This window comes from Neocloeon triangulifer, unplaced genomic scaffold (genome assembly GCF_031216515.1).
Source record: "Neocloeon triangulifer isolate White Clay Creek 2 clone unplaced genomic scaffold, ASM3121651v1 ptg000014l, whole genome shotgun sequence".
Taxonomy (NCBI): domain Eukaryota; kingdom Metazoa; phylum Arthropoda; class Insecta; order Ephemeroptera; family Baetidae; genus Neocloeon; species Neocloeon triangulifer.
This window is the reverse complement of record NW_026775556.1, coordinates 3,678,457-3,694,948: the sequence shown is the minus strand read 5'-3', so window position 1 is coordinate 3,694,948 and position 16,492 is coordinate 3,678,457. Positions and strand designations below refer to the sequence as shown.

The 16,492-nt window shown below is 38.0% G+C and overlaps 1 protein-coding gene across 7 annotated transcripts in view; it reads right to left on the bottom strand.

The window, feature by feature from the left end:
* LOC132200007 (NAD(+) hydrolase sarm1) overlaps positions 1 to 16,492 on the bottom strand; it is a 48,692-nt gene that overhangs the window by 10,204 nt on the left and 21,996 nt on the right. For 5 of the 7 annotated variants that reach the window (XM_059625163.1, XM_059625160.1, XM_059625157.1 and 2 more), the window contains exons 2-3: positions 4,630 to 4,833; positions 1,908 to 2,594 (exon numbers count right to left, since the gene is read on the bottom strand). In XM_059625163.1, coding sequence (XP_059481146.1) covers positions 1,908 to 2,594; positions 4,630 to 4,833 — 891 coding nt within the window. Of the gene's footprint in view, positions 1 to 1,907; positions 2,595 to 4,629; positions 4,834 to 5,912; positions 6,067 to 9,891; positions 10,044 to 16,492 lie in introns of those variants that run through there. The other 2 variants (XM_059625161.1, XM_059625162.1) reach the window with 2 other exon arrangements.

The following is a 16,492-nucleotide window of genomic DNA, read 5'->3' as shown; positions in this document are numbered from 1 at the left end:
TCGAACAGAGAACTAAAATTTTCAAATAAATTTCACGCTTATTCAACTCCAATACGAATTTAATTTCGTTAAATTGAAGTTAAATTAAAATATATTTATCATTTTATTTTAAATTTATTTTAATTGTAAAATTAATGAATATTTGATTAAATGTTTTCACTTTGAAGAGATGAAATATAATACGTAGTAGATTTCCATCAAATTTAATACAACAGGATATGTGAAGGTGTATCAAGAATGAATCACCAAATCGAAAAATTGCAACTTATAAGGTTAATTATGATCAAAGCTCATCTTCTTCAAAAAATTTTAATCTGAAATATTTGTTCACTGTGACGAGACTTTTGTCTGTTGCCTGATAAGCTGCAAATTAGGTCTCCATAATTATAACGAGTTAATTTCGAGGAGAAACGGCACACCGCGTGCACCAGCAAACAGCATAACTAATTAGCACTCCTGCTTTTCTAGATAAGGATATTATATATTGTTGAGAATGACAAAAAACGGCAGTTTGGCGTCACCACTTTACCTTGAGCGTCATCTTTCTCGCAGTAGGTGCGGCGTCGGCGGTTCTATCAAAATTTTATCAGGCAGCGCGCGTATTTACGTCGTCGGCTGCAAAGCACACACTGCGACTGACTGACTCTCTCGCGGCGCTGATGACTTTTGCTCACTCGCGCTCCTCTTCATGCTAATAATCGCCCATGACGCAATGCCCCGACTAGAAGTCCCGCCAGCGTCCAATCACAAACTCTTCTCGACCAGAGAAGTGTTTTTTCTCGCGAACTCGCAAATATTTTCGAGCGGCAGGTTTTCCTTCTCTCGAATACGTGACTCACGAGCTGCAAAGTGGGCTCCGCGCCAAAGCCCACTGTACACTTGCAACTGCGCCCACTAGATCAAGTAATGCGTTCAATTTATTTGCATGATTCGATCTTTCCTTGCTGTGCAGAATCACAATCGGAGATGCGATTCGGTTTTGAATTAATGCAGGATGTTTTCTACGGATCGTTTCACTCGCCTCTTTTATATTCACTATAATGCGCAATAAGTGTATTGGCTCTTGGCACGAATATTCATTAAAAGGCGACGAGAATATAATATTATGAAAGTCTCTTCCGTGTTGACGTTTTTTAAAACCCTCTTGCTTGTTTGGTCTGCATAGACGCATTACTAAATGTTTCCAACACAATAATTTTTGCTGTAAAAATATTTGGGTGTATGTTTTTTAGACCTACTGACTTAATTTTTTGCGCATTTGCCACTAAAATTCATTAAATAAAATTCTTGCCAAATCAAATTCTTTATGTTAACGTTTAAAGAACTTCGAAATCATTCTGATTTTCAGAGATAAAAAGATATCAAATTTTAGAACGAGCTTTGAGCCTACTTTGAGACAGTTAATTAAAACTCTATTAGAAAATCGCGGACCCGTTTGAATGATAAACTAACGTCACGGAAATACTCACTTGACCGGTTAAAAAAAGTAAATTTGAACAAACTGAAATAAATATTGTTTTTGATAGACCTTTTCTAGACCACTAATGGTATAAGCCAAGTTCATGAAATAAAAACGGGCTTGTTCTTGAACAGTTCTTGAACAGTTCTTGACAAAGAAATTGTTCGCAGCAATGCGGCTCTCTACCGGTTTTGGTCATGGTCTAAGGCTAAGAACTTTTTAATATTGGAAAATTGAAGATAAATCAAGATTAATTAATTCAAATACGTCTTTGCAATCAAATTTGTGATATCTCAAAAATTATAATAAATATTTTTTCCAATCAACTACTTAGCAAATAAAAACAATTTCTTAAACAAAGACAAGCACGTTTTTTTACTTCACAACTGGTTTTAAATTTGTTTTACCCCAAAAAATGAAAAAAATTTATGATTATTAATATTCCTACCTGTTTGATAGCAGCACTTTTCTCAGCGGTGACCCCTTCCATTTCGAGGCGGGCGCGGACGGCGGCGGCGGCCGTCTGCTGCTGGAAGGACATCTCTCCGGTGTGGAGGCGGCGCATCTCGGCCGAGTTGGAGGACGCCTGCTCGGCGCTGAACGAGTCCGTGACCACCTTGGTTTTGGTGGCGGACGTGACCCTCTTCTGCTCGAACTTCATCTCGGAGGAGGCGGTGGTGCTGCTGTTGTTGGTGCCGGCCAGCGCCATGCTGTTGACGACAAGGTTGGGCGAGGTGAGGGCGCCGATGGCCGGCGGCGTCGTCGGCGTCTCTGGCTCCGGGAAGGTGATGATGGGCTCGCCGTTGGTGCAGTCGGCGTCGCCCAGGCCGTCGCCCTCGACGTCCAGCTGCTCGATTGAGCTGCGCAGGAGGTCGCTGACGCCGTTGAGGGCGCCGGCCGCGGCCGACGTAAGCGCCGTCGCCGCGCTCCGGAAGTTGCTGCTGCTCTGCTGCGTCGTCACGCTCGACAGGTTCTTCATCTCTGAGATGCTCGACTGCAGCTCCGAAAGGTCCGACTTGACTGACGATGCCTTCAGTTCGCTCACCTGGTGGCTCAGGTGGCTGCTGCTGCTCGTGTGCTGCACTCGTTTGGCCACTCGCGAACTCGACGAAGAAGCGGAGCTCGACTGCACGATCTGCCAAACAGAAACAAGCAACACCCACGGTCAACAAGCGTTTCATAAGAAAATGCAATAAAAAATTAAATATTAACTTTTTTTTATCTAAATTAAAAATCAGTTTTAGTTTGAATATTTCATAATTTGATTTTTCGATAAGTTTTTGGTGAAAAATATTTTACCAAAGATTTAATATCACTCAAAATCAGATTAATGTGGGAATTTTCGAAAGTTTTTTTTTTAAATAAATAAATATTATGTGGTTTGCAACTAATTATTTTCATTTTTATATAATATTATACTTTTTACTTGTCACCAATTCAGGTTTTTAGTAGGAAATCTGATAAACGTTTAACCTGAACCGATTTGATTACTTTTTTAAAGATGTATCTAGTAAGTAGATAAATTTTTCCTAACAAAACATAAATAAATCGCACTGGAGCAATACAGAGTTTCATTGGTGGTTTCTTTTATTATATATTATTTTTATAATCATTCTTGAACAAAGCTTTTAATCTCTTAGCAATAACTCTTTATTACAAACGTAAACTTTAAATATCAAAAGAAAATATGGATTTTAGAGACGTATTTAAAGATTTCTGTGGCATTAATGCAAGCAAAAAGGCACATCAAGTGCGAATATTCAAGTTTTAAACTGCCGACAAAACGAAAACGAGTCGTAAAAGAACCTCTCAAGTTACAAATAACGCTCATAAACACAAAAAGCAGACAAGTTACTCGCCTCCACACCGAATCAAACCCTTTCTGCGTGGGATTGTTCCAGCACTATCCTGCGGTAATTCCCAAGCGAAGAATGAATGGACAAGGAAAGGCGCACGGCCACTCGCGGGGAGCGCTTGTGGAAAACTGTGAGGCGTTTGTTTTGTCATTCTTCTCGCGAGAGATGAGAGCGCAAGAGGAAGAGGCTTACTATGAGCCTGGTGTGCGCCACCGGGTTAAAAATAAGCAGCAGCGATTTACGAGAGCGAATATCTTCGCGCCTGACTAACGCTTTGTGACGTGGTGCGTTTTTTGGGTCGGGTGTTGGCCAATCGTTTACAGCTTGGGAAGGGGTGTCTGCCGGCGTGGACGCACAGGTCATGTCTTAATTGTGATTAAGAGAGAGAAAGCGCGGTGCGACAAATTGAGCGATTAATTTTTAACGAGACACATGCTCACGATCTTTGTAAGTGTTGTAGGTTTATTTCACGTGCCAAAATGTCAAAGTAAAACTGGTTTATCTCTAATTAAAAAAAGGGGTAAAAAGAAGATCTTCCAAAAACTATTTTACAGAAAGATAATATTTGTATTTTTTCTTGTTAACAAATGGTTTATCTCTGATTGGAAGAATAAGAAATAAAACTTTTCTTCGTGTTATTATTTACATGGATATATTTAGTTTGTTTTAAAAATAAAAATATTAAAAATAAAATAAAATATCTCAAAATCTCAATCTCTTCTGTATCTAATCAATAAAATCACAGAAATTCTACCTGACAAAAATTTTTAACTAATAATCTGGAAAATCTAAAGTTCTTTTAAATTTGCTTGCTTTTTTTTAAAGTCTAAGTTTGCGCTTTGAAATTATCTTTTGTTGTCTGTTTTATCACTTGTTGTAAGCGGCTCTTTGCCAAAATAGACCGCCAAGGTCAATTAAATCTGTCGTTGTAGTTTCTTTCCGCCTTTAATTTGTACTTGTAATTTTATGCCTGTCTCGGGCCTACAATGTAAAGCTAGTTGCTTCAAGAATTTGCAGGACTAAATATTCTCAGCTTTTAGCACATGAGAAGGTAAAATGAGTTAAGACGCGAAGACACCTTCTTGAAGAAAGGTGGTATGCAACCTGAAGGTCGCGGCTGTTGAGATAGTTGCCTAACTAACCAAAGTATGATGAACATCATAAAATCTTTTGCAATCTTTTAATTTATTCCACTAAAAATCATTTATATTTTTGAAAATGCACTTCAATTTGAAAAACCAAAACTTACTAGAATTATTCTAATTTCTTAAATCAGAGTATAAATTGCTAGGGTTAGACTTGAATAAAATGTACCTGTTGTGCTGCCGACTGAGCCGAGGTGGAGGTGGTTTGGTTGGCCTGGTTGAGGCCGACGGCCGACGCGACCGGCGGCCTGCCGACGAGGCCGCCCGGACCTCCGGTGGCGCTAATGAGCGAGTTCTTCTTCTTCATGTTCTCAAAAGCGGCGGCGATGTCGTTGGTCTCGTTGCTTCCCTCGATCGAGGGGAAGTCGGACATCTGGAACAGAAAGAGCAGTCGAGTTATGGAGTGTGTTTTTTAGATCCAGATACGCGATAGCAGTTTGAGCAGAAGCGCGCAGACACACATATTAAGTAGAGAGAGACATTCTGCTCGACGTGGGCGGCACGCAGAGAATGTGAGAAACTTGTAATCCGACCGTCCATCACAGGCACATTTCAATCTTATTTTTCAAAAAGGAAAGAGGCTGGAAAGCCTGGGCAAAATAACTTTAAGTTCAAAAACAAACAAATTAAAATATTTTATGCTCTCCTATGTCTCAAAATATTGCAGGGTGAACTGAAGGTTTTAAATCTCAAAATTAAAAATAATTTCTTTTACCACAATTCAACTAAATTAATGGAATCATCATATTTGCGGAAACTGATTCAATCAATAGTTATTTTTTTTTTATGATATCAGCCGGGATTAAATTTTTCTAAACGTTTCTCATGTTTAAGGTCAAACTAACTAATGATTTAACTATTCGAAATTGTATGAGAGGCTATTTAAGTTGATTTAATGGGGGGAAAATACTACGAATAATTTAAGGTCAATAAATTATTCATCTTTTTCGGTAAAAAGCAATTTTAATTTCTTAAAATTAATGCTTGAGATTTCTCAATAGAAGTGACCTTTAAAATTATATACTTAATTTAGAAATGAAACAACTGATGAGTGATAAAGAAAGTTTAAATGTTTCTTGAAATTAAAGAAGAAAAAAATAATTTTCGTCCACAAAAAAGATGGACATTTATACAATTTCTATTAGAAAATTACATAAAGTTGGTCAATATTATGAAATATTTAGAGTTCAACATATTTTATAAGTGTGAAGAGCAATGTTAAAAAATGATTCAGTGCGGTATTTAAAGCGATAAAAATTTCCGTTATCAAGTTCAATTTCGCGGAATTGCCAAATGATATAATTCACAATTCCTAATACGGTATAGAGGAGATAATTTGTTACCAACGGAGCAGACCAAAGCGAGACCGAAACTAACAAGTGGTTGATTGAGCGAGCGAGAGCGCGGCCGCGATTTGAGGGATGGAAAGTGCGCACGCATAATTGAACGAACCTGTCGCAAAAAGGCCCTCCTCGCCTCGCTGCTGCCGCCGGCGTGGTGCTTCATGGCGTCAGGGACGGACGACCATATGGCCCCTGACAGCAAGTGAATGAGCGCGAGAGCTAATCGAACGTGTGTGGAAGCACTTTGGGGAATGCGCGATTATTTTGATGCCCGCTGATATAAATGGCGGCGAGATGACGAAAATTAGATTGGGTGCTGTTTGTTTTGAGCCGCGCAGAGATAAAACGCGCGCGCGACGAGACTCTGGCCCGGCCGGGGCTCGACTCTCGCGTATATTACTCTGTGTGTAATGCCAGAGCCTCGTTATTTGCTTTTCCACTTGAAACAACCGCGCTCATTCAAAGGGCGCTGCAGGCGTGCACCGTCGTTTTGTGCTAAAATTTCAAACCCGAGACCACGGCTTGTCTTATCAAAGCACTCTGCTGTTAAACAAATTTTGTATATGTATGCGAGCAAGAGCAAATACACACACACATACTTTCAATTCTGTCCAACTTACTGAGAGGAACTTTGCGATAATTTTTTTCTCTTGATGTTTGTATTAAAAAATCGGTGCGTTTTTCCTCCATGGATGTTTTATAGGTTGTATGAAAATAATAAACGACTAAAAAAACCCAACGAGCCCATCAAAGAAAAGCCTATTTTAAATTCTAGCACCATCTTCAGATTGTAAAATTCTCTCACACTTTTGCTCTCGAAAACTTAAAAATTATCATGTTCTATTTTAGAAATGATTTAAACTTTTGATCTGCACAGAAACCACTTAAATTTTGATTGCATGAAGCGCAGAAAAGCCCAGGAGCTGATAAGAGAAATAAATAAATTTATTTTAGCAAAATCCTTCTTTTGAAATTCTGCTGTTTATATTTTTCTTCACCTAATTGTCTGCCAAACAAATCAGTCGATCTCTTGCCAAGATTGTCATAAAATAAGACATTTTTTTTTTATTTTAATGATGCACTGACAGAAATGTACTGCATGGACTATAATTACTGAATTTTGATTCACGACAAGTACGTTCGAAACTCCCATTCCGTCAAGACTGATTTGGTGATTGATGAATGATGCAGTGGAACGGCCGGTCCTCTATATAGTCACACAAAGGCCGCTCATTCTTGCCGGCCGGATTAATGCTGATGCGCGCAACAGGTTCGGGTAGCGACTCAATTTGCGCGGCGTGGCTCTTATCAGCACGCATCTCCTTTGTCCTCAATTTGACACCCGATCTAGTCGGGTGAATTAATTTTCAAGAAAGCGATCCGGGAACTTCTTTTTCTTATTAATTATAACTCTGCAGAGAGAGACCCACGCGCGTTTTTCGCACCGGCAGCTCGTTCGCCCGAAATGGACATGGGCGTTTGTTTGACGGGCAATAATGCGTCTGTAATAAATAAACACATTTTTTTTTATTCCCTTGTCTTTAATCCTCATTATCATTATGGCAAAGTTGCGAAACGCCGCGGGTTAAATGAACCCCGGGCACGTTTCGGAAATGAGATTCGAGAGGAGAAAACAAAACGCCTACGCTAATCGAAAATTTTTCGTGCGTTCGAATTTCGACACCTCGCCGCTGCGAGCTAATCAGCAGCGGTCGGATTTTAATTTGCTCTTCGGTGCAAGTGGCGGTGGCCGGCGAGTTGCTTCAGAGGCTCCTCTTCCATTCCAAAACGGGGAACCATTAATCATGGAAAGAAATAAAAGTGAAGTCTGTAAGAGTGTGCAGGGCAAAAAACTCTGGAAAGAAAGAAAGCGTCTTTTTCAAGGCGGAAACACTCTGTTGCTCTTATCTTTGAAATGGGTGGAGAATGCTAGATTAGCATCATTACAAGGGGATATTAACTTCTCAGTTTGGAATTCCATTCTGACTTCAGTGAAATTTAAAAAGTTTTAAGAAGATTAATCTGCTTTTAAATTAAAAAATTCATAGTTTATTACAAATTGGGTTTAGCGTTTAAATCGACCCAGTTAAAACTCTGATTTAACCCTCCGAGCTGAAACCGTGATTTAAATTATTTTTAGAAGTTTCAAAATCTATAGTTGAATTGAAACATTAATTTGGTCTTTTATAGAAAAACAATTTAATATTTTAAAAAAAACTCAGATAAACCTCTAAACAATCATATTAATTTTAGATCTTCAAGACATCAATTGTCAAAACAATTTTTCATTCTTCTCCCATTCTGTTTATTTTGAAGAATATAGAGTGCGGAAATGTTTAAATACGAGGCGGTGCGCGTTGCTTTGAGCCCCACCAAGCAGCTTCCCCGAAATAGCCGCCCGATCTGTGCGCGCGTGTGTATAAAAAGTTTTGTGTGTATCCGAGCACATTTGGGCTAGCAACAGAGTCGCCGTAAATTTGTTCTAGGGCGTCGCACGCATTTCGCACTTTTTGTTTTTCGTCTCGTGGGACGCGCCGAGCAAACAAAATTTGAATCGATTCAGACTTCACAGGGGCGTATAATTCCATCTGCACAGCAAGTGCAATAAATTAATAAAAGTCGCTTGTGTTTTCAGATGGGCAGCCGCGGGCGCTTTTTCGAGTTTCGTTTGGGGATTTTGAAATCGTGTTTAACAAGAGGTTGAATGGATTGAGGAAATCCAGAGGTGAATGAAACGCCTCGTCGAAAATCAAATGACGTGAGAGCACGTCGGCACAAGGATATCGTTTGACAGCGCATGAGATAGAAGCTTCCTACAACTTTCAACGTGGAAAATGTAATCGCGCAACCATCAAGGAAATTTCACGTTTTAAAGTGGATGTCGACAGCACTAGATCGGTAATTATCGACTACCAACTTGAAAAATGCTCAAAATTAAAAATGACGAAGGTGAAGGAGGATTTTTACGCCTCAAGACTTGTGCACATAAATACTAATGTTTTTATTTTATTTTTGCAAATCTTTCCTTCTTGTAATCTGTTGTAATCCATATTAAAAAATGAATTGATTTTTGAGCTTTTTTTATCGCATTTATAATTTTAATTTTATTCAGAGGTGAAAAATAAATTTTGATATGAAACGATTTACTATAAATACAAATATTTTTAGTTTCTATTTTTTATTCTCCAACAAATTGCCGGCTCTGGACAATTATTTAAAAAAAAAATTCGTTTTAAAAAAAATGATGATTCTGGCCTATGAAATGATAAACTATTTTCACCTGCCACTTTTTTGTCGATATTATTTAACAAAAACACATGATAAATATTACAAAAAAATTAGGTTGATTTCATGTTTTTCTTTTATTCCACGCCTAACAACTTGAATCTGTTTTGTAATTGAAAATGATTCAAGATTTTCCATCCAATTGTGTATGAATTTAAGGTTAAAAGCTTTTGTTCGCTTCCAGCTAAAAGATTTGGCATCAATTGATAGACAACACAAGAAAAATCGTTTAGCTGTGAGGGGATAATAAAATTTTACGGTGCATTGAATTGAATAAGTGTATCATAAATTCAGCAGAAATGACTTCCAATTGAAGCAGAAATATGTTTTAAAACGTTTCGCGTGGGAGCGAAATTTGCAGCAAACAAAAGGAATGCAAACTGCCTTTGATAGGAAATCCATAACACACCGAGTGATGTTTTCCAATGTGCGCACTTGGTTCAAAAAAGGCCGACGAGCTGAGCGATTATCAATTGAACGCGCAGGGCGGCTCTCAGAGTGCAAGGACGAACGGAGGTGTGGATGAAGGTGAAAGCTGCTTTACTTTTGTACATGGGGAGCCTCGCGTGTGTGCGTGGGCACTTCTCGTTATAATAAACGTTCACGCCGTTTTGCATCACACAAAGGCCAAATTGGCGCGCGACCACGTTTTCAAAATCCGGCTTGTTGCCAACCGCAGCAATTCCACAAACTATTTAAAATATTCCAGAGCGCTCGACCCCACAGTGCGTTTGTTGGTAAATTTCTGAATCGGTTATTTAATAAAATATATAAATATTTTATTAATTTTAGAAACTTCCTACCTGGTGGATGAGTTGGTTGTGCGGTGGGAAATTCATTTGGAAAGAGGTGGAGAGCATTTTTTTCGGTTTCAGTGCAGAAAAACGCGTCGGTCCATGGCTTACGTTAGACCTGGTTGAGAGCAAAGCACCGGGCAGACTGGACCTTTGGTTCCGGTCCGGCGGATCAAAAGTCCTGTCCGCGCCGGACGGGGAACCCCACCCTAGAGATGCAAAGCCCCTCTCTCTCTCTTGCTCTCCTACAGAGCGATGTGACTCAGCGTTCATTCACTGTTATGTGCCCATGCATAAATTGCGTCAGCGACACGGCGTGCGCTTCTTTGCGATCGGAAAAATTATATGTATGACTGTGTATATTGGCCACGCGTTTTGTCTGGTGACTTGCGACGCCTACAATTAAAGCGAGAGCTGTGAAAGGCGCCGCTGAAACCAGGACGTGAAGAGGAAATTTCTGGAAAAAAATAATGTTTCAAAGGAGGACGAACAGATTTTGATTCGTTAAAAATTTTAATCAACAGACCTGTATGATTGTTTTATTTAAATATTAATCTTTAAACTGGGACTTTCAAAATATTTGAAAATTTTTATCACAAAGAACAAAGATTCAGTTATAAATAGACGTGTATTTTTTTTTTTTTTATCAAAAATTCATTTCAATATCCCCAAATAAATGTTATTTATAGAAATAATTTTAATTTGAAATTGACATAATTGAAGATTAATATAGCAAATTACGCAAATTTTTATGGATTGTATTTTAAAATTTCAATTTTATTTTGGAACTTTTTACATAAAAAATTTGCTCATGACATTTTTAAGGATCCTTAAAAAAAAAATCCATTTTTAATCACGTATAATGCAGCACAATAGTAATAAAATGAAAATGAAATTTCCTTTTCCCATCAAGAACCAATTGAAATCGAAAAACCTATATAATATATACTATAAAAGAAACCAAATAATATGGTTCGATTATGAGCGACTTGAATTTTCAATAATAATTTTTAATATATCGCTGTAAATCAATAAAATTTAGTGTTTGTCTTACTTTTCAAGTTTTCTGTTACCAATTGTTTTTAAAAATTTAAGTCAATTAACATCTTTATGATGAAAATCAAAGTTTCTCTCCGCATATAACAAAAAAGGCATTTAAGTTTTGTTCCGTTTTAAACAAACCAAAACGTCCAAGACTGACACTGACTCACCGAAACAAGTACGAAAGCGGATTAAATGAAACTTTTCCTCGTTCATCTGTTGGTAATTTTTTACCAACATTATTTCCTATACGTGCGGCGCCAATCTTTATTTGTTTCTACTTTTTACAGCACAAAGAAGATGAAGTGTCGCAGACATATTTCCTTCTTAGGACAGTCTCGCGAGCGAGCAACGAGAATTATTGTGCGTCTGTTTATTCTAGAAATATTTCCTCCTGCGGAACAACACTTTTATGGAGTCCCGCAATAGGGCCGAAAAGAACAAGGCCGAAAACGGCTGAGCGGAACAAGGCCGAAAAGGAATAGGGCCGAAAAGGAACAAGGCCGAAAGCTGAAAAATAACCGATAACCGCGAGCGCGTTCAGCTCAGCGAACATTCAATCCTTTGCGCGTCAATATCAAAATCCGTCATGCGGCCGTTTCGCATTGCAAAATAGATGAAAATTGATTTTACACAAGATTTCGCAAAAAATCTTCATTTTGGGCGAGACACATAATCACAAAATCACATAAATTTGGGGGACAACAAGATGAAGATAAGTTGATCTCTTGCACAGCTTAAAAAACCATACTGCATCGGAACTCGGAAAAGATCTTTCAAGAAATTATTTGTCCAGGAAACTTATCACTTATGTGTATAAACTTCTCAACCTTTTCCTATAAGATCATTGTAAATTTTTTATGTCCACTGACCTATTGATTTGAAAAAAAGCTTATTTTGAAAAAAAAAAAAAATCTAGGAAATTCTCATAACAATGCTAAATTTAAATTTCAAAAATTTGGTTCTCCTAACAAATTCATTTTTGTCTTAACTATGTCTCCTTGGAACTGACATAAAAAATCCAATGCTAAAATGTAGAGCAAAATTAATTGGGTCAATTTTTTGCAAAAGCTCTCCTTAATATTGAGTTTTCAAGTCTGCTGGTCAGTTTTTGGTTCACGTGTTTCCAGCATAAATAAAACCAGGAAACTGAAAATTTCCTCCCTACCACATATTAAATAATTTAGATTAGATTAGATTAGATTAGATAATAGTTTTATTCATTTGAGCACAAATTTACAGTCATCAACATGCAAAAAAAATACCTCCAAAACAAGTTAATGTTGCCCGTAGAACACGTCAAGTCATTACATGCTAATTAAAAGTATGTCCGAAAAATTCGAACCGATCATAAAACAAATTATCATTCAACACCTTTTTAACAAGTTTCTGAAAATCTTTGCATTTAATTCTATCTTTTATTATATTCGGAAAATGATTAAATATTTTTGCAATCATTACAAGAGGGTTTTGACATGTCATAGTCAATGAGGTGCTTTCAACAAAAAGGTCACAGTCATTGGTCACTGCACCTCTCGTATTATACGACTTTGCATCCGGAACATCTTTTTTTAATCTAAATTTCTCAGGGTATTTTTGAACAAATTTCATACATTCTAGGATATACAGGCAGTATGCTGGTAAAATATCAAATTGACGAAATAGCGGTTTACAGGAATCAAGTGGCAGTACATGTCTCAAATAATTTGTGCCTGCCATTGATCGAATTACTCTTTTTTGAGCCACCAATACTTGCTCCATGTAAGGCGAGCCACCCCAAATAACAATTGAATATAAAATATGGCTTTGAACATAGGCAAAATAAACCACTCGCAATCTGTCTTTCGACAAATGGCATCTCAGCATTGTAAACATAAAGGCGGTGCTTCGTAATTTATTCACCACCGTTTCACATTGTTTATGCCAGCTCAGAGTATCCGACAAAAAAACGCCTAGGATTTTACCCTCATTGCAGACATTAATTAATTCGTCACAAATAAAAACTTGCGGTTGCACTAAATTTCTAGTTTGGGGTGTGTGAATTTGCAAGAGGTTGGTTTTGGATGCATTTAATTTTAGGAAATTATTCTTAGCAAAATTTACTACTTGGTTATTAACCTCAATTGTTTTTGAATTTACTTCCTCATTTGATTTGGCTCTAACAACGACTGAAGAATCATCGGCAAACAGAATAAGACATGCAATAATAATGTATAATGGAAAATCGTTACTATAAGTGGTCCAGCCAAAAGGACCCAGGGTAGTACCCTGCGGGACTCCCATTGAACTAGATATCAAATCAGATTGTATGAGTTTCTCAACATTATTTACATCAAATGTTTTAAACTGAACATATTGCTTTCTGTTAATTAAAAAGCTGCTTATCCATGATAAAGCAACCCTATCAAGACCATAAATTTCCAATTTTTTAAGCAAAATTTCGGGCACGAGACAACCAAATGCATTTGAAAAATCATAGAGGATTACATTTACTTTTTCACGTTTCTCAACACATTCATACACTTCAGTTATCATATCAAATAGTGCAGTTAAGGTAGATTTCCTTTTGCGAAATCCATGCTGTTTATTAGATAGTAAGTTATTTTCTTCAAAATAATGTTCTAAGCGGTTTAAAAAAATTTTCTCAAATACTTTAGATATGGAAGAAGTAATTGCTATAGGTCTATAATTATTAGGATCAGTTTTTTCACCCTTTTTATAAAGTGGAGTAATTTTCGCTGTTTTTAAGTTATTAGGGAAAATTCCCTGAATGAACGACTCGTTTATTAAATGGCAAAGTGGAGCAGCAATAAATGGGGCAATATTTTTAAGTGTACTAACAGAAATTTCATCCCAACTGGTGCTGTTTTTAGACTTAAAATGATTAATAACAAACAGAATTTCATCTATGTTTGTCAGAGAGATGCAAAATAAACTGGCCAGGTTATTTTCAATCGTAGCGGAGGCCAACGATAAAGAATTTTCATCCACGGGAGGAGTTTTTTCTACAAATTTATTATTTAACAAATTAGCTATTTTCCCCAAGTCATTTATTTTTTCATCATTAATCACCAAAGTAGCAATTTTGGTATTATTATTTATATTTGAGGTACCAGTTATTTTTTTAACAATAGTCCATGCAGCTTTACCTTTATTTGGTGCATTATCAATTTTACGATCATGCAATGTCCTTGCATCATTTTTAATACAAAATGCTAAATAGTGCTTCAAAGATTTGTATTCTTGTTTTAGGTCCGTAAATTTGTTAATATCAAAAGTTACGTTGGGCTGATTGCGAAATTTATTGAATAATCTAATTTGTTCACCTAGTTCACGGACTCTGTGTTGCTGGAGCTTAGTGTGATCAGAGAGATGGACTTTATCAGTTTTGTTGCCTCGAATTAATTTTTTCGTCATAGGAAAGGCAGCATGATGTAGATATATTAATTTACTCATAAACGCGTCACTTTTTTCATGTACTGAGGATTTTGTATATACATCTATCCAGTCCTGAAGTAACAAACTGTCATAAAATAATTGCCAATTTTCTTCAGAAAAATTTCTGGAAAAAATCCACTTGTCATTTATAGTCTTATATTTAATTTGAAATGTACATGAGACCACATCATGGTCCGAAAAATCTACTCTTTGAACTTCACAGTTATTTGGGCAATCAAAATTAGAAAAAAAGTGATCAAGCAGACTAACTGCACCATTAAAAATCCTGGTTGGCACTGAATTATTTAAAAAATTAAAATTATAGGAGGCCAAAATATTAACGAGTTTTTCTGTTTGGGGATTGTCTTTAAGTAAGTCTATATTAAGATCGCCAAATATTATTATCTCTTTGTCCGCCGATTGCACACATTGCTCTAATACTAATTCTAATCTATCAAAAAATTCAGTTAATTGTAAATAGCTATTATTTAAGTTATTGGATGGTCGATAAATAAGAATTAGTTGGATATCCCTATTTTCAATTTGAACTGATAGAGAACAAATCTCAAAAGCTGATTCAACAGATTTGAATTTATGAATTTTTGTTTTAAGTTTGCATTTGTCATTTATCAATAGAGCAACACCCCCCCGGCTCTGTTTGTTTCTGCCAAAATAAGTAATTAATGAGAAGTTAGAAATTTTCAAACATTTTATATCAATGGAATCCAACCAAGTTTCGCATATACCTAAAATTGTTGGTTGGTTTTCTAAAGTAGTAATGTAATTTTCAAAAAGTGATAATTTTTTTGATGTATTAATCCCCTGTGCATTAATTAATAAAACTTGGAAGCTGTTAGACTTATCACTAAAATTTCCTATTTTAGTCGGGCGGGAGGATTTGAGCGAGGGAGGTTTTTTTTCGGTCCTGATGTGGCAGCCGGGAGAATTACTGGGGAGGGAATTTTTGTTGCTGGTTGCTTCAGGGCGGGTGTCTGTCTAGATGCGGTTGCGGAGCGCAGCGTTGGACCAGCTTCGCTTGCTGCAGAAACCCCGGCAGCAGGTGCAGTAATGTTGGGAGTGGTGAATGTAAGAGGTTCATTTTTGCCGGCCTCGGCAACAACATCAGATGTGGAGCTGAAACTTCCACCACAGTCAGGAGCAGTAATTTGCTCTCCGTTGACCAGAGTGGCCACCGGAGGAGAGAAATTTTGAATTTTCTCACCTGAGGGAAGTGATGGGGTGGGATTGGGCGCAGAAGGAAAGGGTGCCCCAGTCTCCTCACAGGCTTCCGTACTGCGCCCAAATGTCGGCCCACCCTTCTCTGGGAGGACTGTAACGGCGGCGGCTTTAAGGGCACCGCCTCGCCCGGGGGATGATGAATTGGGAGTGACGTTCGAGGCCACCTGCCTCTGCTTTTTGGCCAGGTCAGACGCCAGTCGGTCGGTCGCCGATTTCTTCGAAGTCTGCTTCACCCTCGAAATGGTGCTAAAAGTAGAAACAGACTGCTCCGGTGCAGCGGCGAGAGGAGCGGACACGGCGGGCGCATCCATCTTTGGTCCGATCGGGGCGGCGGCCACAGTTGAGTACAAAAGTCGTTCGTCCGGACGAAGGTAGACAAGGACTTGGGTTTTGGAGCCAGCAAACGCTTCGACAATGATGTGCTTGACTTGGTGCCACGGCAACCTGTCGAGGCCGGCACCAATGCGAGGCATAGCTAGCTTAGCCACCCCAAGCGTGGCGCATAGCTCGGCCAGTGTTACGACAGCAGTCCGGAAGTCCTCAAGTGTTGGCCTCTTGCCTTTGGAAAACTGCTTAGTTACAATATAAAAAACATATTTGTCCTGGAGGGCGAGGGTGGCCACCTCACCGACCCCTTTGTTTTGTCCACGGAGGAATTTCAGGCAGCCAAATCGCTCTCGGAATTCTACGGCGATGCCCTTTGACATGAGATATTTCTTACTTTGATTTATAAGGACAATGATAAAAAAATTTGTGTCCTGAGACCCGAGGCGTTCCATTTCTTATTGGGATGGCGGGTTGACATAACACGGTAATCGCGGTGATTTCCCAAAAAAAATCGGTTCTTCCTAGTTTGTTTGCACCGGTATTTCGGCCTTGTTCCTTTTCGGCC